The 22289-nt window shown below is 37.7% G+C and overlaps 1 protein-coding gene across 1 annotated transcript in view; it reads left to right on the top strand.

Moving 5' to 3' along the window:
• The window catches only part of THSD7A (thrombospondin type 1 domain containing 7A), a 452526-nt gene that overhangs the window by 329851 nt on the left and 100386 nt on the right, over nt 1-22289 (top strand). The window contains exon 7 of the mRNA XM_043462735.1: nt 16392-16586. Coding sequence (XP_043318670.1) covers nt 16392-16586 — 195 coding nt within the window. The remainder of the gene's footprint in view (nt 1-16391; nt 16587-22289) is intronic.

Below are 22289 nucleotides of genomic sequence, written 5' to 3'. Positions count from 1 at the left end.
CAGTGCAGATGTTAATGTTTTATAGCACTCTCAGATTTACTTCCTACAAATATTCATTAATCACGGTTTGGCTTTGTTTGATCTTAACAGAGGCTTTCTGTTTCAATTGTTGAACTCTTTTTCTACCAACTGTAGCTATACTTTTTTATTTTTTTGTTGTTACAAACTTGTGATTGTTTTTAGGTCTGAGATGGTCCTGAGCAACTTTTTATAAATGTTTACTCTTGAGGAAATGGGCTGGTAGTTCCTAACAATCTGTGATTTTCAGTGTGGAAGTGAACAGCTTTTGGATCAATGAATAGGATCACATTTCTCTCATCAATTCAGTTCAGTTCAGTCGCTTAGTCATGTCCAACTCTGCAACCCCATGGACTGCAGCACGCCAGGCCTCTCTGCCCATCACCAACTCCTGGAGTTTACTCAAACTCATGTCCATAGAGTCAGTGATGCCATCCAACCATCTCATCCTCTATCGTCCCCTTCTCCTCCCGCCTTCAGTCTTTCCCAGCATCAGGGTCTTTTCAAATGAGTCAGTTCTCTGCATCAGGTGGCCAAAGTATTGGAGTTTCAGCTTCAGCATCAGTCCTTCCAATGAATATTCAGGGCTGATTTCCTTTAGGTTTGACTGGTTGGATCTCCTTGCAGTCCAAGAGACTCACAAGAGTCTTCTCCAACACCACAGTTCAAAAGCCATTCCTTCCATCAGTGAAGCTTTATTTTCCCTAAGATTCTTTTCTGTGATTTACTAGCAGATACTCCACTAGAGTCATCCATGGTAAAGAGACAGACTGTGACTTACTCAGCTGTAACTCTGAGCCCACAGAGTTTTCACGGTTCAAACTCTGTTTCCACATCGGGGTCGTCAGCCGGCAAAATGGAAGAACTTGGAAAAATTTAATGGTGATGGTTAGTTATTTGATTTAATTTCTACTTCAGAGCCTTCCGTATAGAACAGTCTCCTATATTTTACTGTTCTCTCTTCCTGGTTTCCAATCACTTAGCTTTCATTCCCTCAAAACTGTGTTCAAATTTCAGAATGTCTCCCTTTAAAAACTGTGTGATCTCTGATCACCCATCAATTCTATCAGTGAGCCAAATTTTACACTATATTTATTTCTTATTTATTTTTATTACTTTTATTGGTGTATAGTTACTTTATAATGTTGTGTTAGTTTCTCCTGTGCAGCAAAGTGTATAAATAAAATGTATACATGTATCCTTTCTTTTAGGTCACCACAGAGCACTGAGTTCCCTGCACTATGCAATAGATTCTCATTAGTTGTCTATGTTATACACAGTATCAATACTGTATATATGTCAATCTCAATTTCCCAATTCATCCCACCCACTCATCCCCCTGATAGCTCAGTTGATAAAGAATCCACCTGCAATGCAGGAGACCCCATTCGATTCCTGGGTCAGGAAGATCGCGGGAGAAGGGTTACCCACTCCAGTATTCTAGAGCTTCCCTGGTGGCTCAGCTGGTAAATAATCCGTCTGCAGTGTGGGAGACCTGGATTCGATGCCTGTGTTGGGAAGATCCCCTGGAGAAGGGAAAGGCTACCCTCTCCAGTATTCTAGCCTGGAGAATTCCAATCCATGGGGAATTAGTCCATGGGGAAATAGTCCATGGGGTCACAAAGAGTCAAACACGAATGAGTGACTTTCACTTTCACCCATCCCCCCTTGGTGTCCATACATTTATTCTCTATGTCTGTGTCTCCATTTCTGCTTTGCAAATAAGATCATCTCTACCATTTTTCTAGATTCCACATATATGTGTTAATGTGTGATATTTATTTTCTGTTTCTGACTTACTTCACTTTGTATGACAGTCTCTAGGTCCATCCACATCTCTGCAATTAGCATGGTTTTGTTCCTTTTTATTGCTGATTAATATTCCATTATATATATGTATGCCTCATACTCTTTATCCATTCATCTGTTGATTGACATTTAGGTTGCTTCCATGTCCTAACTTTTGTAACTAGTGCTGCAGTGAAGACTGGGTTACATGTGTCTTTTGAAATTATTTTCTCTGAGTATATGCCCAGTAGTGGGATTGCTGGGTCATATGGTAGTTCAAAGGACTTCCCTGTTGGTTCAGACAATAATATGCCCACAATATGGGAGACCCTGGTTCAATCCCTGGGTTGAAGATCCCCTGGAGAAGGGAATGACAACCCACTCCAATATTCTTGCCTGGAGAATTCCATGGACAGAGGAGCCTAGTGGGTTATAGTCCATGGGGTCACAAAGAGTCGGGCACGATTGAGTGACTACCACTTCACATCATGGTACTTCTGTTTGTAGATTTTTTTTTTTTTTTAAGAAACCTCCATACTGTCCTCCATAGTGGCTGTATCAATTTACATTCCCACCAGTAGTGCAAGAAGGTTCTCTTTTCTCCACACCCTCTACAGCATTTATTGTTTGTAGAGTTTTTGATAGTCACCATTCTGACAGGTGTGAGGTGATACCTCTTCGTAGTTTTGATTAGCATTTCTCTAATGATTAGTAATGTTGAGCATCTTTTCTTATGGTTGTTGGCCATCTGTATATCTTCTATGGAGATATGTCTAGTTCTTCCACTTTTTTTTGAATTGGGTTGTTTGCTTTTTGATATTGAGCTGTGTGAGCTGTTTGTATATTTTGGAGGCTAATCCCTGTCAGTCACTTCATTGGCAAATATTTTCTCCCACTCTATGGGTTATCTTTTCATCTTGTTTATTGATGAACATTTTTATGTGATAAATATAGTATCTCTAAATCATGTGGTCTTCTTAATCCTGGCAAGATTTCAAAGTCAAATATAGGTCTACTTAATATTTTTTTGTAATTTTTCCATTACTCCATAGACTTGTTTGTGCATTGTGATCTTATAATAGTTACTTGTAGAGTAACTATACTTTTTATTTTTGAGAATATAAAAGTGATCCCAAAATATAAGAGTGCCAAAAGTTGGTAAAACAAGAAAATTTACAAATTGACTTTGTTTTTTAATGTAGTCCTAAATGGCTTCCCTGATGACTCAGCTGGTAGAGAATCCACCTGCAATACAGGAGATGCAGGTTTGATCCCTGGGTCGGGAAGATCCACTGGAGAAGGGCATGCATCCTTTGTAGGCATGCATCCAGTGATCTTGCCAGGAAAATCCCATGGACAGAGGAGCTTGGTAGGCTACAGTCCCTGGGGTCACAAAAATGTCAGACATGACAGAAGCACCTGAGCACGGCACATCCAGAGTTTATAAAGGCTTGGAGTCATCCTTTTCCGAGCAGTGTGGTCTCCTGAGCCTAATCTTGTTGCAGCCATACCCAGAGCATTGGAAATGGATTTGTTGGACAAGGTATGTCAAGTAGAGACAGATGGCAGAATGTCTTAAAACACAACAGACAGGAACGCACGCTTGATCTGGAAAACTACAGGGAGTCATTAGAGGGTGTAATACAATCACAGCAATGTGGCTGGCTGACTATTTGGTGGATAATTTGCAGGACAGATTGGAGATATGAAACTTTCTCAGAGAAAGAATGAGAGGTAACACCAAGACCTGAAAAAAGGATAAACAGAAGTTTGAAAAGAACAGAACAAAAGGGAAAGCCACTCCCAACGCCCTCATCCTCAAAGAGCCTTGCAGAGTTGTAAGAGGGACTAACTGGGATACAGCCTGTCCAGTGCCTTAGGGGGACAGAGGATGAGTCTGGAGAGATCAACACAGGAGTTGTATTTCATTTCCAAGTACATGGGATTCTATGGAAATGCTTGATATGGAACTGTGTATTTACATAAGCTTTTAAAGTTAATTAAACCAATAGATGATAATAAATGGGACTCTTCTGTTGATGGTATTGATAACGCTTCAAAATGACCCTAAGGTATAATTGCTTTCATTTAGTAACATAATTTCTCTCATTTAGTACTGTAAAACAGTTCAGTGTAACTGCATCACTGCACCTCCAAAGAAGCTTTTTTTATTTCCCTTGTCTAGAAGATGCCTGTGAGGCTTAATGACTGAAAGTAGCTGTGTGCCGCTATTTAACATACAGTTTTTAGAAGTTGATGTAAATCATTTAGTGCATAGAGGAGGGACTGAAGGAAGATTATAGGATGCCACACGTCTTGGTACTTCTGCTTATCACTGTGGTCTAAATATTCTCTAATATAACCTTAGATTTTTAAATTTTTGATTGAGGCCCAAAAGACATTTATAACACAACTCTAAATAATTTTCAGAATATGAAATTTAACATCTAATGGTCATAATTACATAAATTGGCTTTTCCAAGGGTTTCTGTATTTTTCCACAACTTTAGCATTTTAGAAAAAGAAAAATACAAAATTACTGAATGGTGAAGTTTATGATGTGAGTCTAGTGCAATGATATTTGCTAATACCTTTCTGTAAGCCCACTTATAACCAGAATTAGGGAGGAGATGATTAAGCATGTTAATGCAAGTGTATTGAAAAACATGGTGTTTTGAATGGAGTAGATCCACTTCCACAAGGGTGCAGGGAGGGATGTTCAACTCCTCCACTGACAGGAGGAGATGAAAGTAGGCGTGATATTGTTATAATATGTAACTTTTTTTATCTGTGCACCAGACATTGAGCTAGGCACAATTAAAACATTTTTCTTGTTTAGTATGCACACCAGCACCAGAAACAAGTTTCTCATTTAATATGCATACCAGTACCATAAATATTTTGGCCTTCCCGGTGGCTCAGTCAGCAAAGAATCTGCCTGCAATGCAGAAGACCCGGGTCCAACCCCTGGGTTGGGAAGATTTGGAGAAGGAAATGGCAACCCACTCCACTATTCTTGCCTGGAAAATCCCATGGACAGAAGCCTGGCAGGCTACAGTCAATGGGGTCACAAGAGTCAGATACAACTTAATGAGTAAACCACCACCACTGTAAGTATTTAACTTCCACTTTGCAGATTAGGAAACTGAATCCCACAGCAATTAAATAATTTGCCCAAGAACACATAATAGTTAAGTGGTAGAGCCAGTATTTGCATCAGGGCTGTTTCACTTCTAGTTAACTAAAGATGTAAATTTGGAAGAGACGATGTTAACATTATAGATAATTTCAAACTCAAAAACAAGGAGACTGAAGTCATAAGAAAGAGCAAATGAAGAATGAAAATATGAAATTAAAACAATCTGAGGAACTAAGAATGAATTAAGCTTTCTTTAATCTTGAATAATGCCAAAGGTAAAATCATTGTTTGATTTGTCTAGAGTTTCGATGAAGTGAAATGTTAGTTGTTCAGTCATGTCCGACTCTTTGCAACCCTATGGACTGTAGCCTGCCAGGCTCCTCTGTCCATGGGGACTCTCCAGGTAAGATTACTGGAGTAGATAGCCATTCCCTTCTTCAGGCAATCTTCCTGACCCAGAGCTTGAACCCGAGTCTCTTGCATTGCAGGCAGAGGCTTTATTATCTGAGCCACAAAGGCTTCAGAGAATTTCCATAGTGTTTTTATAAACATGAGTCAGTTCACCTTTTACTTACTAAAAATAAGCAAAGCATGGTTTTGTTCAGACAGGTGAACAAAAGTATAATTGGAGAGAGCATAAAATGAAGTATTAGTTTCAGTTAAGAAATACATGTCACACCTTTATTGCAAAACACATGTACCTTCAGTTTTACCAGTAGCATATTTTACATGTAGAGAATATGAGTTTAAAAATTCAACATGATAGTTGATGTTAAACAGAGGCAGAAGCCATGGACCTGATAACCGTCTTTACTGTTTACTTATTTTTCTGCCTAACCCCAAGTGAAATCCTTAACTAGAGTTATTAGGAAAGGATGTCATTGATGTAGTAACAAAGAGTTGTTTGCCTAACACCCTATTCACCAAGTGGGCAATTTGCACTACAAATGCCCTAAGGTCAATGAAGCAAGAAATGCAAGGTTATGGTTATATTTAGTACTAAAATTTCATCATTTATTTATAACAAATCATTTTACTACACCTTGTTAGAATAGGTTTCTTCTCAAAAATGAAACTGAAGCTTGTATTATTTTTTATTTTATTTTATAGTTGATTTACAATGTGTTAGTTTCAAGTGTATAGCAAAGTGATTCAATTATACACACACACACACACATATATATATGTACATATATATATGGACTTCCCTGGTAGCTCAGCTGGTAAAGAATCCACCTGTAATGCAGGACCCCCTGGTTTGATTCCTGGGTCGGGAAGATCCCCTGGAGGATAATAAGGTACCCATTCCAGTATTCTTGGGCTTCCCTGGTAGCTCAGGTGGTAAGGAATCTGCCTGCAATGTGGGAGATCCGGGTTCGATCCCTGGGTTAGGAAGATCCCCTGGAGGAGGACATGGCAACCCACTCCAGTATTCCTGCCTAGAGAATCCCCATGGACAGAGGAGCCTGGCAGGCTACAGTCCATGGGTTTGCAAAGAGTCAGACATGACTGAGCTACTAAGCATAGCACAGCACATACATATATCTGTCCTTTTCCCATGTAGACTATTGTAGAATATTGAGAAATTTCCTATGTTATACAGTAGGTCTCTGTTGATTATCTGTTTTTTATATAGTGGTGTGTGTATGTTAATACCAAACTCCTAATTTTTCCTTCCCTCTGCCTTTCCCTTTTGGTAATTGCTAGTTTGTTTTTAAAGTCTGTGAGTCTATTTTTATAAAAAAAAGTTTATTTGTATCACTTTTTTAGATTCCACATATAAATGATAATATATATTTGCCTCTGTGTGTCTGACTTCAGTTAGTATGATAATCTCTAGGTCCATCCGTGTTGCTGTAAATGGCAGTATTTCATTATTTTGACAGCTGAATAATATTCCACTATATATATATACAACATTTTCTTTATCCATTCCTTTGTTGACGGACATTAAGGTTGCTTTCGTGTCTTGACTATTGTAAACAGTACTGCAATGAACATTGAGTTGCATATATCTTTTCAAGTTATTATTTTCTCCAGGTATATGCCGAGAAGTGGGATCGGTGGGTCATATGGTAATTCTATTTTTAGTTTTTTAAGAAACCCCCACACTATTCTCCGTCGTGGTTGTACCAGTTTACATTCCCTCCAACAGTGTAGGAGGGTTCTCATCTCTCCACACCTTCTCTAGCATTTATTGTTTGTGGACGTTTTGACAATGGCCATCCCGATCAGTGTGACCTGTTTTTTTGATTTGCGTTTCTCTAATAAGTGATGTTGAGCATCTTGTGCTTTTTAGCCATCTGTACATCTTCTTTGGAGAAATGTATATTTAGATCTTCCACCCATTTTTTAATTGGGTTTTTTTTTTAATATATTGTTTCATGAGCTCTTTGTATATTTTGGAGATTAATCTGTTGTCAGTGGCTTCCTTTGCAACTACTTTCTCCCACTCTACAGGCTATCTTTGTTTTGCTATGGTTTGCTTTGCTGTACAAAAGTTTTTGAGTTTAATGAGGTCCAGCTTATTTATTTTTGTTTTTCATCTACAAATTGGATCCAAAAAGATATTGCTGCAATTTGTGTCAAAGAGTGTTCTAAGAGTGTTATAGTATCAGGTCTTACATTTAGGTCTTTAATCCATTGAGTTTATTTTTGTATATGATGTTAGTGTTCTAATTTCTTTATTTTTACTTATAGCTGTACCGTTTTTCCAGCACAAATTATTGAAGAGACTGCCTTTTCTCCATTGTATATTCTTGTTTCCTTTGTCTTAGATTAATTGACCATAGGTGCATGGGTTTATTTCCAGGCTTTCTAACCTATTCTATTGTGTTTCCCTTTTTGTGCTGTTACAATACTATTTTGATAACTGTAGTGTTGTAATATCATTTGAAGTCAGAAAGCCAGTTCCTCCATCTTTTGTTTTTCTCTGTCAAGATTGTCTTGTCAATTCTGGGTTTTTTACATCTCCATACAAACTTAAAAAAAGCAGTTTGTTCTATTTCTATTAAAAATGTTGTTGGTAATTCAATTGGAGTTGCATTGAATCTGTAGATTTCCTAGGGTAGTATTTTGACAGTATTGATTCTTTCCATCTGAAAACATGATATATCTTTCCATCTGTGTGTGTCATCTATTTGATGATTTCTTTTATCAGCATATTGTAGTTTTTAGGGTACAAGTTTTTGTCTCAGATAAGTTTATTACTTTTGATTCAGAGGTAAATAGGATGTTTCCTTAATTTCTCTTTATGAGCTTTTGTTGATAGTGTATAAAAATGCAACAAATTTCTATGTATTGATTTTGTATCCTACAATTTTACCGAATTCATTGATAAGCCATAGTAATTTTCTGGTTAAAGCCTGTATCAGAGGCTTTAACTACATCAGAGCCTAGATTTGCAATATGGCTGCTGTCAGGGAAGGAAGACTTTTTTTTATCTCAGGGTCACTTGTTTCAGTTTTGCCTGGAATATGAAAACAGGCTGGAGATAACAAAACAAAGGTGGCAACGAAAAGAAGAGAGTGTGGACATAAAAGATAAGCTTAAGGATGGAAAGAGTTTGAAAAAGATGATGAAAATGGAGGAAAATCCTGAAAAAAATATATAGCATGAAGACCCTAATTTGTTTAAAAATATTTAAAAGTCAGTAGGTAATATATATGTAGTAAGAGTAGGTGATCAGTTCTGGGTGTTCATTGGAAGGAATGATGCTGAAGCTGAAACTCCAATACTTTGGCCACCTCATGCGAAGAGTTGACTCACTGGAAAAGACCCTGATGCTGGGAGGGATTGGGGGCAGGAGGAGAAGGGGACAACAGAGGATGAGATGGTTGGATGGCATCACAGACTCGATGGACATGAGTTTGGGTAGACTCCGGGAGTTGGTGATGGACAGGGAGGCCTAGCGTGCTGTGATTCATGGGGTCACAAAGAGTCAGACACGACTGAGCGACTGAACTGAACTGAAGAGTAGAAGAAGCTAAAGATAACATTCTTATGAGTTACATATAAATTGGTCAAAATAAAAACTGCACCAAAGGTACACAGTAAGTCAGTCTTTATTTTAGACTGTTACACTGGAGAGAAGCTAAAATCAACTATACAGAAACACGAGGCATTTCTAAGCACTGGGGTGAGCTAGTGGGAAAACACTGGAGGATATTAGAGATTGATCCTTGGGATGTTTTGAGCACATAGAGTTACTCCTGAGTCTGCAGATGTTTTTGTGTTTGTGTGATTAGACCGTCTGTGTTTGCTACTTGGTGCCCAATGAAGAAAATAGGCACCCACCAACCTACAGAGACTGGGAAATCAGGACACTATCTTTGATGTTTCCATGACAGAGATGGTTCCCAACTCTTGAGAAAGACATTTCCTGGGTTGTAAAACACTGACAAGAGGCTAGAAGTTTTACACAGATTTCAAAGGGGCAGAAAGAAAATTTACAACTTCAAGTTTTCTAAAATAAATTATCTAAGAGAAGGGAGGTCAGAGGCCCAGAGTCAGGAAGAAATCAGTCTAAAATTTAATCAAGCCAAGGGTAATGTTAAGGCTGTCTTGGTTACATTCTATTAATAGTAACCTGACAATTGGAAATACAATACCAGTGGCTTTTTCAAGAAAACAACAAATGTTCTGGGCTTTCCAATTCATTTTTTTCCCTTATCCATTAAATATTTACTGCAAAACTCTTTTAAGGGATCCAGATATAAAGATGTTGAATAAGATGAAATCTCTGGTCAGAAGGTTCTCATAGGCTAGTGGGGGTAAAGGCAAGTAAACAGATAATTGTAAACAGTCTTAAACAGTGTTAAGTCTACAAAACTGTGCAAACAGAGAGGATAGAGCGTAACTCCACCTGGGCAGTTTAAGAAAGTCAGAGGAGGTTTGTAGAGGAAGGAGATCCAGTCCTAAAGGATGACTTAGCAAGATGTGGGGCAATGAGGCGTGGAGAACCACGTACATGAAATAACACAGGAGCAAGAAAGCAGCGTGTCAGTTCCTGGAAAAGCAAATGGCTCTCAGTGGCGAGAATTCAGGGAAACCGTGAGGCAGTGATGGAAAATGAGGACGTTTTGTTTTCTGCCCTAGTAAGAATTTGGCCTTCAGCTGATAGGTATTGGGAAGACTGCGATGCTCATATCTGCATTTTAGAAATACACCCTTGAGGTCAGGATGGGTGATGGTCAGGATACTGTGATGGGAATGGCATGCAGCAGGAGACCAGAGGAAAGTGGGCAGTGATCTGGAAGAGAACATGGGGTCAGGCAATACTGAGTACATTGAATAAATCAGACCTGCTACTGATGTGATTACAGAGGGAGTGCAGAGATTAAAATTGATTTAGAAACTTCCCTTTGAAGTGGAAGAGATGTGTAGCATCTCTTCAAGAAGGGGAATGAAGAAAGAGTTACATAAGTTATGGGTCTTTTACTTCAATAGGTAGAGAGTGATTCTGAACCTACATATCTTACAGTTGTTTTAAAGTTCAGATAAGATGGTTATTTTAAAATGTCTTCTAGGAGATCTAGGCAAATAGGATCCTCCATTCTTTTCCCATCTCAATTCCCGTCTCAATTCTTTATTGCATTCATATCAGTTATCAATATATAAGTAAGTACATAAATAATAGCTTTCACTTTCAAAAGTCCATGTGAATTTTTAAGACAATTTCTGAAGACGTAAGACATCAACAACTCAATAATAATTGTTATGGTGGCTCTGGAGTTTGTACATGTCTGGCAAGAGGAATCTGATCCCAAAGTTACAATATTAGAGACTTTCTAACTAGTGTGATTAAAAAAAAATATTAACTGTATATCTGTTTTTCCTCTACTTTGATTTCTCCTTTCTGCTTACCCTCATCTCACTTTCATTACACTGATGAATTCTGATTTTACAATGCCTTCTGGAGGTGTATTGCACACAATACTACTGGGACTGTTAAAAATCAACAATAACAATCTCCACATTTCTGTGATTAAAAAATAATCAGGATGATGCAAGTGACATTTATGGAATAGGACTATATATATATATATATATATATGTATATATATATGCCTTAGATTAAAATATAGTCCATTGTATTTTAATGTATTATGTACATTAAAAATGTATTTAATGTATTAGTGTTGTGTTCTTAGTGACTGAGCCCCTAAACTATAAAAACCTTGACTCTATAAAGACCTTCATAAACCAAGGTTTGTCTTTTATATTACATTTAAGCTTCACCACAATGAGTGCAATAAACTTTTAGTATATACTTTTTCCAAGCAAAGAAAAAGTCTTAGCTTCTGACCTCAGTTCTCATCTTGTTTTATTTCTCTGGAAATCTTCATGAATTTTTAGTTTAATTACTTCAAGCAGATGTTCAGTTCTCTTATTCTATGGTAGGAAACAGCAGAATGAAAGGAGATACTTTAGAAGAGTTAGATTTTGGTGGTATCTATGAAAATAGATTAAACAAGGGGACATTTGGGAGTTACTTTAAAGATGCAAAATACATGTTTAAATTGATTGAAATGGCAAATTATTAAAAAATATTCTTGAGATTATATTTGTGAAGAAAAATGTTAAATGGGAGTCACCAACTTAAATATTTAAATATGTTTTTGAGCTCATAAAAATAAACTCAGGCATTTTCATCTTATTTCTCAATTTCTTGTTATTGGGTTTCACAACCAAGGTTGAACAAAATATTTTTCAGTTAAGGCATCAGAGCAAGACTAAATTGTAACATGTGGACAATGATTCATTCATTTATTTCTGTGTTATGTATTTCATGTAAAATATGCATATTTTTAGGATTTGGTTAAAATGTCTAGAGCTTGATGTGGACTGAGGGGATGAGTATGTTATCTAAAAGCAAAGCAGTCCTTCCAAATTTTTCATGTTGCAAATGCCAAAAAATATAGAATATTTAATACAGAAAGGCAAGCATAAGGAGGATTCTAAATGTTGGCATCACATTCAGAATAACAAGAAATTAACCTCAGAAAAGGCTTCCCTGGTGGCTCAGACAAAAGAATTTGCCTGCAATGCTGGAGACCCAGGTTCGATCCCTGGGTCAGGAAGATCCCCTGGAGAGGGGAATGGCAACCCACTCCAGTATTCTTGCCTGGAGAATCCTGTGGACAGAGGAGCCTAGCAGGCTATAGTCCATGGGGTTGCAAAAAGTCAGGACACGACTGAGTGAGGAGCACTTCACTTCAACTTCAGAAAAGTTAAAGACCAAAAAAAAAGAAACAGGTTATGTTCTGTGCCTGAATGAGTTGTAGAACTATGTTATTCACCATAATGGTAATCAGATGTGCCTGCCTGGATTTATGGGGATGCACATTCAGATAATCAGAGTCTCAAATGGTTCTATAATGGAGACATATGGTGGTTGAAAATGTCCTAATAAGAGGAGGGTTGATATGGAAAAATGGCATTTCCATTTCTCTCTATGGAAAGATTATAAATTAACCTGATATTTTATATGTTTGTGTTTAGTTTACTACTATATTTTCTCTAATAGTGTCATGTAAAACTGTTCTTACCTCCTTAAAATAATGTTTATGTATATATGATCATATGGAAATGTTAATTGGACTTATTATGGTGACTGTATATATCTAAAATTAATGTAGTGTTATATGTTAATTATACCTAAAAAAAAAAAAGATTGTTGTCATAATTAACTGGGATGATGTGTGTAATATTCATGGCACAGTGCCTGACCAAGGATGGACAATCAGTAACTATTCATCAAATGAATGTTTTCACCCAGGTATAAAGAGAGGCTTAAAGGGGTGTCCCACAGAGAAGTGAATGACGTTAGGTATGAAATCTAGATGAATTTGTTTTATATGCTTCTCTTTCATAAGGCGGTTTGGTTCTAATCAAACCTCAAGAGAATAAGGGCAGAAAAATCTTAAAGCAATCCTTTTCAAATTTTACCTGCATACAGATCACCCAGGGGTCATTTTAAAATGCAAGTCACAATTTATGGGTGGGAACTGAGAGACTGCATTTCTAGCAAACTCCAGATTGTGCATATGCCACCGGCTGTCCGCTGAATACACCTTAGCACAGTCCTTGAGCAGTGGAGTACATGGCCATTGAAGAAATACTGTACTTAGGCCCATATTCGTCTAGTCCAACCTTCAGTTAACTAGAACAGTAACTTCAGGTTAGTTAATTTATCTGTTTACGTAGCAGAAGATTATTTCATGTCTACTAGGTGCCTGGTGCTCTTCGGGTTCTAAGTATAATATAATGAGCAAGGCAGCTAAGAATCATGCCCTTGTCAAGCTCGTACTCTAGAAGCAGGATCAGATACTAGACATGTAAACAATTCATTACAATAGTTTCTAGTGAAACTAGAAAATGAGGCTTTAAATTATTAGACTTGCTCACTAGTGAGTAAGACTCACTAAAATGAAAATAAAATGAAGCTACTATGAAATTGTATCTGGTCAGTCCCTGATAGCTCAGTTGGTAAAGAATCCTCCTGCAATGCAGGAGACCTCGGTTCAATTCCTGGGTTGGGAAGATCCCCTGGAGAAGGGAAAGGCTACCCACTTCAGTATTCTGGCCTGGAGAATTCCATGGACTGTATTCCATGGGGTCGCAAAGAGTCAGACACGACTGAACGACTTTCACTTTCAAGGCTCCCCTCGCAAGGAGACAACTGAACTGAAACCTGCATGGTGAGAAGCAGTCTACTGTGTGGAGATATGAAAGATTCATGAAAAGCGAAGAACAAAAATGAGGCAACAATGAGATTGGCCTGTAGGAGAAAGAGGAAAAAAGCCACTGTGGCTAGGACATAATACTGGTATTTGGATGCAAGACCGAGATGGGCAGTCAGGAGCCATTGGGGGCAAACAGGCAAGGTCACACTTGACAAAGCTCGGGGGGCTAGGGAGGAGTAAACTAAATGCTAAAATCTTGGCGGTCAGCTCCAAAGTGGATCTTTAGAGCTCCACAGAGGGTTAAGGAGACTCTAGAAGGAACGTAACTACAGGAAAATATATTAATATATAACTAAACCAAAAATGATGAGTGAAAAAGAGCCAACATAAGATGTGGGACACAAGTTGAAAAAAAAGCATTCAAAAAGCAAAAAAGGTTAAAATTGTATATCTCTTAGGTTTATACTATGAAAGAAAGTGAAGTCAAAGTGTTAGTTACTCAGTTGTGTCCAATTCTTTGCGACCCCATAGTCTGTAGCCCACCAGGCTCCTCTGTCCATGGGATTTCCCAGGCAAGAGTACTGGAGTGGGTTGCCATTTCCTCCTCCAGGGGATCTTCCCAACCCAGAGATCAAACCTGGGTCTCCTGCATTGTATGCAAATTCTTTACTGCTTGAGCCACCAGGGAACTCAGATTTATGCTTATGCAACAGAAATATATTACTTATGTCATCCAAATTAATGTAATAACACACAGGTAGCAGTCTCTCCTCAAATGCTACAGAATGAATTCAATTTTCTGAGTAGAAATGATTAGGTAACTATTATAGAAAACAATACGGTAGCCCCAAACTTGCCTTACATTTTAGAGACTATTAGAAACAAAAGTGGATGAGAGTAGATGAAACAATAAAAGATAGCAACAAAGGAACTAAAACATATGCAAGTCACTCTTTGCACTAACAAAAAAAGTCTAGTAAACACAAGAGTCATCACTGTTATTTAAATTATAAAATATTACATGCCTTGTACTATAACAATTTTCTCACTCTATCATATAATCTATCATGTTCTTTATTGGGATATAAGCCTAACTCAAAAGAGATCTCACAGGTCAGAGTAACTAAAGGAGAATGAATGATGTAAAGATGACTCAGCTTCATTTTAGTGAGTCTTACTAGTGGGCAAGTCTAATAATTTAAAACCTTGCAAACTAGTGATTGTTAACATGTAAGTGCATTATAATTGACTTTTGATTTTGCCTGATGAATATGTTATTTTTTTTAAACATTTTTTTCTTTCCATTTATTTTTATTAGTTGGAGGCTAATTACTTTACAATATTGTAGTGGTTTTTGCCATACATTGACGTGAATCAGCCATGGATTTACATGTGTTCCCCATCCTGATCCCCCCTCCCACCTCCCTCTCCATCCCATCCCTCTGGGTCTTCCCAGTGCACCAGCCCTGAGCACTTAGAGCATTTCCAATTGACTTCTGATTTTTTGTCTTGTTTTTCAAATACATGAATAAACGACTGTCCATTAAAATGATCCTCCTAATCCTCCATCAGTGACAAAGCTGAGTTGTTTGCTTGTAATAATGAACAAAGGCAAGATTAGTCACCTTTTCTCATCTGAATGCATAATGCCTTAAAGCATACATTTCTGATATACTCATCCAGAATTATGGATATATTCTGTGGAACAATAGCAGATTAATTTTGCTTGTGTGTATATTATTTTCCCCTGTTTGAATGACCTCATTAGCTCCTACGCTTACCAGCTATGCAACAGAGTTCAGACTTTTTTCATACTGTATTTTGACCATTTATTTGTAATTATTCTAGATTTCTTTGGCATTTATTAACAGCAACAATATTTTCTTTCTCATTGGCCTTTTGTATATCTCACTTCACTCACTCAAAAAAACACCAAATAAGTGCCAGACTCTAGGGCTTTGGGGTAACAGGAAGAGTGAAGTGAGATGAAGCTAGAAAAGGAAGCAAGAGCCACGTGGTTTGAAGTCTTGTAAACTTTTGAAAAATCTAGCCTTTATCTTAAGAGCAAAAGGAAACTACTGAAGAGTTTTAAGCACTGGCGTGGCAACATCTTACTTCTGCTATTTGCACACCTTGTTTTTTTCTTCCCCCTTACCAAATGGGATCGCTATAGCCAGTGGTTTTATAATACTGTCCTACTATTTATGCTTCCTGTCTATTTCCAGGTAACAAAGTCATCTTTAAATGAAAGAAAAAGGTTGCCAGGTGTACAAAAATAAATTCCCTGGGAGACACAAGAGTTTACAAATAGTGACGATGAGTTGGTTTCATGAAAACAAATGGTGCATGCTATGGATAGAATCATTATTTGTGAATGATAGCTCATCTCCAACAATTAAATAAAGGGGGTAGACATATTTCACTAATGTCCTTTATTGCAGAGATTAATATCTATAAACATCATTTCCTAGGCAGGTATTACAGCATAAAATACTTGAAGCAATGTGTTTGATCTACACACCTAAGCACTGATAATAAAAAAGCCTCATTTGGGGATCTATCTGTTTATTCATTCCTGGTATTCTTTTAACATCTGGCTGTAATAGGCAGTGACTCTTTTTGTTTGTTTGTTCGTTTTTTGGCTTTTAACAGAGAACAAAAGGAAAGTAAGCTAATTTATTCTGGTGCCCATCTGGTTTCAGTTGCTCATTTTACATTATTTGAAAATGATGGACTGTTGGTGATGATGTCTTTCCCAGGAGAAGAAGTTGACAGACAGCTGTGCAGAGACGCCATCTTCCCCATCCCTGTTGCCTGCGATGTGCCCTGTCCCAAGGACTGCGTGCTCAGCATGTGGTCCGCGTGGTCCTCCTGCTCTCACACCTGCTCAGGCAAAACCACAGAAGGAAGACAGATACGAGCCCGGTCCGTCCTGGCCTACGCAGGGGAGGAAGGTGAGGTTACCAGCTCCAGAAGGGACGCAGACCTCTTCCAGGAGCTGCTGTGCCTTTCATTGTGTGTACAGCCCAGATACAGTGGTAGTTCCACAAAAATCAGCTTCCTGAAACCCAGCAAACCGTGGAGATTTAATATCTGGTGACATATTAGGCAGCTTGCTCCTGTTCCTTAAATTAACCTTGAACATAGATCTTTAGTAAAAGAGAAAAGACTTTGAAAAGTGAATTCACTTTTCCTTTCCTCCTTCTTCATAACTCAGGTTCTTTCTACTTCAAAGTGTCACACTTGTGGAGAAATCTGAAAATGACTCCTGAAATTCCAAATGTCAGGTTTCATTGTTTTCTCTCTATTTCAGTAGTCAGTTTTCCCCAGTGAAATCCTGTTCTACCTTCTCATAAATACTAAACTTTATTTAAAATAATCACCACCGTGACTATTGCTTGACTGAAAATGACATGGATTTTCTACCGTTTGGGTTTCTGAACATAGGCCCTGAGTCTCATATGTAGATTGTGTTCACTTTTAAAATATGTTGCTCCTAAATCACTTCATGCTATTGGGTGAATAAAGCACAAGCTTTTCATATATTCATACCATGCAAGCCCCATTGTCAGGAAATACAAGGCTCTTGGTAATTGTCTCTCAAGTTTGTATCTGAATGCTAATTTGGCCTCTGTGTGACTGGGTGATATAATGTCATACTTAATCTTGTCATTCTGGAAAATAACACAGGGGTAAGGAAAACACAGAAATAAGTCAAGTTCTGTCACATGTCGCATGTTCTGTCTCAAGAATATAGGCATACGTTATTTAAATATTATCAGGCTGAATGACTCTTTTCATTCACATTTAACACTAGTTAATGATTTCTATTTGTAGTAAGCACATGTTTCTTTATGTATACCCCCAGTTAATCAATTTTAGAAGAGTTTTCACATTGCCTATTTCATTTTTCTGTTTATGAAACATTTTAGTGATAGAAATCTGCTAGTGTTCTTTCTTTAATCAAATTTGCTTTCTTTGTATGTGATTCTGTGCAAAAATATAAGGCCAAAAATATGTTGGCCTTAAAGCATAGGAGAAAATTTAACATATTTAAAATAGTCAACCTATGAGAAAATTTAGAATTTTTTGTGTCCAAACACTTTTTTCTTGTCACCTCAATATAAATGTAATTTTTTGCTACCAAAATAAGAATGTATCTGTGGAACCTAATAGAAAAAATAGAACCTTTCCAAGAAAAAATTATATTCCTTATGTTGTCAAACAATAACTCTAACCTTGTATAGATCATATTCAGACTTCACACTCTATCAGCTCGAATTATGTCTTGGGCTTCATTAAAATTAAATCTGTGGTCACCCTGCTTCCTGTAAATCCATTATACTCTGCAGACACTTGCTGTGTGACTAGTAATGACTGACTTTTCGCCCCAGGAGTCACATGGCTGAGATTCTGCCATGCTTGCAGAACTCACCAGATCATTATTTCCGTAGACATGATGCTTCACACTGAAAGGTCATGAAATGCTTTAAAGGCAGGAATTTATGATTGCTCTTTGGTATGTATCATCTGCTTAGTTTGAAAGGATGGGACTTGGATAATTTTTAATGAAGGCTAACAGCTGCATCATAAGAAACACGTGCTGGAGAATTATAAATGTGTAAATAGTTAATCATAAAGGTGAGGTGAAAGTCGCTCAGTTGTGTCCGACTCCTTGAGACCCCATGGACTATATAGTCCATGAAATTCTCCAGGCTGGAATACTGGAGAGGTAGCCTTTCTCTTCTCCAGGGCATCTCCCCAACCCAGGGATCCAACCCAGGTCTCCCACATTGCAGGTGAATTCTTTACCAGCTGAGCCACAAGGGAAGCCCATGAACTCAAAACATCATTTTAAGTGGAAACTGTAGAGGATATTCAGTCAATGGGGAATCTGCTGTTATTTGTCTCTGTTAATAACAGCTACAGAAACTGGTATCATTATGTGAAATATTTAATAAAGGATTTGTCTTTTAAAGACAATTTAATACCTGTTATTTGCTTGACACTAAAACACATTTTCTTTCCTTCAAAATAAGTCTTTTCTAATTCTGAAAATATTTTTAAATGATTTAGAAACTAATTTGCAGGAAGTTTTAAAATACATTTCCCTGCCAATTAGATAACATTTTTATAATTCAGCACAAAAGCAATTTTTTCTATTATTCCCCCCAAATTAATACTTGTACGTGTCATGTGCGCATATATGTAAGACGTTTCAGTTGTTTCTGACTCTGCAACACTGTGGACCATAGACCACCAGGCAAGAATACTGCAGTGGGTTGCCATACCCGCCTCCAAGAGATCTTCCCAACCCGAGAATTGAACATCTCCATCATTAGCAGATGGGTTCTTTACCGCTAGTGCTATCTGGGAAGCCTGATCTTCTTAATTATCTGTGGATCAGAATATTATTGTAATAACCTTAAGGGTAAAGATCAAGAATGCTGCAGTGGGTTGCCATACCCGCCTCCAAGAGATGTTCCCGACCAAGAATCGAACGTCTCCATCATTAGCAGATGGGTTCTCTACTGCTAGTGCTATCTGGGAAGCCTGATCTTCTTAATTATCTGTGGATCAGAATATTACTGTGATAAACCTTAAGGGTAAAGATCACATTAATAAAATTATATATTGATTGTTTAGACATGAAATTAAATGATTTTCTGGTGAAATAACTTACAGGACAAGTCCATGTGCAAAGCATTTATCTGGATTTACAAAATAAATGCTGTAACCTATTCATTTGTACTTTATCTCAGTAAAATGTCACCATTATACATTATACTGGAGATTATATAACCTCTGTATTGATGAAGTCAAAGTTGTACTGCAGTAAGCCCATAAATTCAGTAACTAAATAGAATAATTGTTTTTCCCTCTTGGGAATTTTGCTGCAGCGACAGGTAACTCTCCATGACAGTCTGTCCTCCATGAAATGTCTCAGCATTACACCTCGGTATGAAAGCCTACCTCACAATCTTCATGCCAGAGGAAGAAAACAGCTGGGGACTCTTACCTGTTTTAAGAGAGTCAGCAATTAAATTCTTTCATCCAGAGTGATTTATATCATTTCAGTTGACATTTCATTATCAAAGCAGGTCATATAATCATGACTTGGATTTGAACCTAATTTCATCAGGGGCAGGGGAAATACATTTCTACTGTGTGCTGGAGAGAAAGGAATGCTGGCTACTGATCTTACCCCTGGTTTATCAGTCTTCTTTTGTGTATGTATCTGTGTATCTACCTCTATGTCTGTATGTATCTATATCCATGTGTGTATATATAAGTGTGTGAGATAGAGGAGTATTCCATATGACCCCAATGAACTAGACACACTCTCCACTGTTAAAATGTTATGACTCATTATTTCCTTATTCCTGTTAAAAGAATGGTAAAATAATAGAGTAGCACTTTTCTTTACCTCATGCTATACTTTCTTTTCCCCTTCCTTCCTGTCCTTTCTAGTCTCTTTAGCTCCCTTTGTTAACAGTTTTATCTGCAAAGTTATTAAGTGGGGCCAAACAGTTGAGCATCTGTGCCAGCAGGTGGGCAGGAGAGGGGTCTGTAGTGATCCAGGGTGAGTTGTCAGAGCCCAGCCTGAGTGAGGTGGGCATCCCAGTGAGAAAAGGGCGGCCTGACGTGAAGTGTCTGAGACACTGAGAAGTCTAAAGGGAGGGACACATGGATTGCACAAGAGTAAAAGCAGCAACCCAACACAGGATGCCAGGGCAAAAGCAGGATGCAGAGGGAATCTCAGCATTGAGGAGACCAGCCCAGTGCGGGGTGTCGGAGCCAAGCAGGGTGGAGGAGGGTTTCAATAATGTGGAGTGGTTGAATGCAGGTGTCAGAGTATGAGCAGGGTGATGACGATGGCCCGTGGGTAGAGCAGTGGGAGATTGGTGACGGGGGTTGGTTGACCAAATAGGTACATGTATTAAACATAATAGTTGGGTTTCTTATCGCTAAAGAAGGGAGTTTTGAATATGTTAAGAAAGAAAACTAGAGTAAACCTTGTTGTATTATATTGGAATTTGAAGTTATCAGTGTGAATTCCTGGTGTTCAATTTGTAAATCTAGACATAAAAGTGAAAGTGTAGTCATTCAGTCGTGTCCAGCTCTTTGCAACCCTGTGGACTATACAGCCCATGGAATTCTCCAGGCCAGAATACTGGAGTGGGTAGCCTTTCCCTTCTCCAGGAGATCTTCCCAACCCAGGGATCAAACCCAGGTCTCCCGCCTTGCAGGCGGATTATTTACCATCTGAGCCCCAGGGAAACCCAAGAATGCTGGAGAGGGTAGCCTTCTCCAGGGGATCTTCCCAACCCAGAAATTGAAGCGGGGTCTCCTACATTGCAGGCAAGTTCTTTACCAACAGAGCTATCAGGGAAGTCCTAGACATAGAAATACATAAAATTCAAATATAAGTATGATATATATTCATGTTATAGACATATACATGTGTTAGCTCTGTACTGAAATGACATGAGACCTTGATGTCTATTACCATCCTCCCATGAAAGGAGCCAGGGCTTCTTGGAGAAATAGCTGATTCTAGGGCTGGGATAGCAAAAGTACAAGATGTGCCTGGAGGATCTTGTGCCAGAAAGAAAAGAAGAGGAAAATATTTCAAAAGGTCACACTATTGTATATATAAAACAGATAACTAATAAGGACCTACCGTATAGCATAGAGAACTCTACTCAATATTCTGTAATAACCTATATGTGAAAAGAATCTGAAAAAAAGTGGATACACACACACACACACACATATATATATAACTGAATCACTTTGCTTTTTACCTGAAGCTAACACAACATTGTAAACCAACTCTACTCCAATATAAAAATAAAAGTGAAATTAAAAAAAGGTCAGGGACGCTAGCTTGAAGAGTCTCCCACTGGCCACATACAGGAGAAATGTGAATGCAAATTAACAATAATAACTATTTATATACATTAAGATAGGAAACCATGAATCCATACTTGATATAAATAAATTAATTGAAAGTTTGATGAAGAGCATTATATTTACAGTATTAAGTATCCTTCTAATGAAGAAGTTTGACAGACACTATGTTAATTCAATAATCAAAATTTACATCATCAGTAATGGGGCAAATACAAAGGATGTGTACCTGGTGTGGTACGAAGAGAGCATGATGTCATGTCTGTACCATCCCTGTCAAAGATGCATATTATAGAATCTGATCATGAGGGAACATCTGACAAACCCTACCTGGAAGATATTCTACAAAATAACTGGCCCCTAATCTTCAAAAGTGTTTAAGTTATGAAAATTAAGGAAAGACTGAGAAAGATTGAAGGAAACTAGCTGGACATAAGCTCTAAATGCAACAGTTGATTCTGAAACAGGTCCTTTTATTATAAAAAATGTTTTGAGATAATTGGCAAGTTTAAATGGGTCTGAGGATTGGATGGAAATAATGCATAAGTATTAGTTGCCTAATATTGAATATGCTTATATATAGAAAAATGCCCTTGATTGCAGGAAATACATACTGAAGTATTTCGGGTAATGGGGCATCATTTCAATAACTTCTTCCGTATGATTGAGGGGAAAAATTATTGGTAACATTCTAAATATCCCTATAGTTTTGGGGTTAGTTCAAAGTTAAAAATAATAGAATA

This window comes from Cervus canadensis, chromosome 3, assembly GCF_019320065.1.
Source record: "Cervus canadensis isolate Bull #8, Minnesota chromosome 3, ASM1932006v1, whole genome shotgun sequence".
Taxonomy (NCBI): Eukaryota; Metazoa; Chordata; class Mammalia; order Artiodactyla; family Cervidae; genus Cervus; species Cervus canadensis.
Note: the sequence above shows the minus strand (reverse complement) of the source record. Positions and strands in the feature narration are given on the sequence as shown.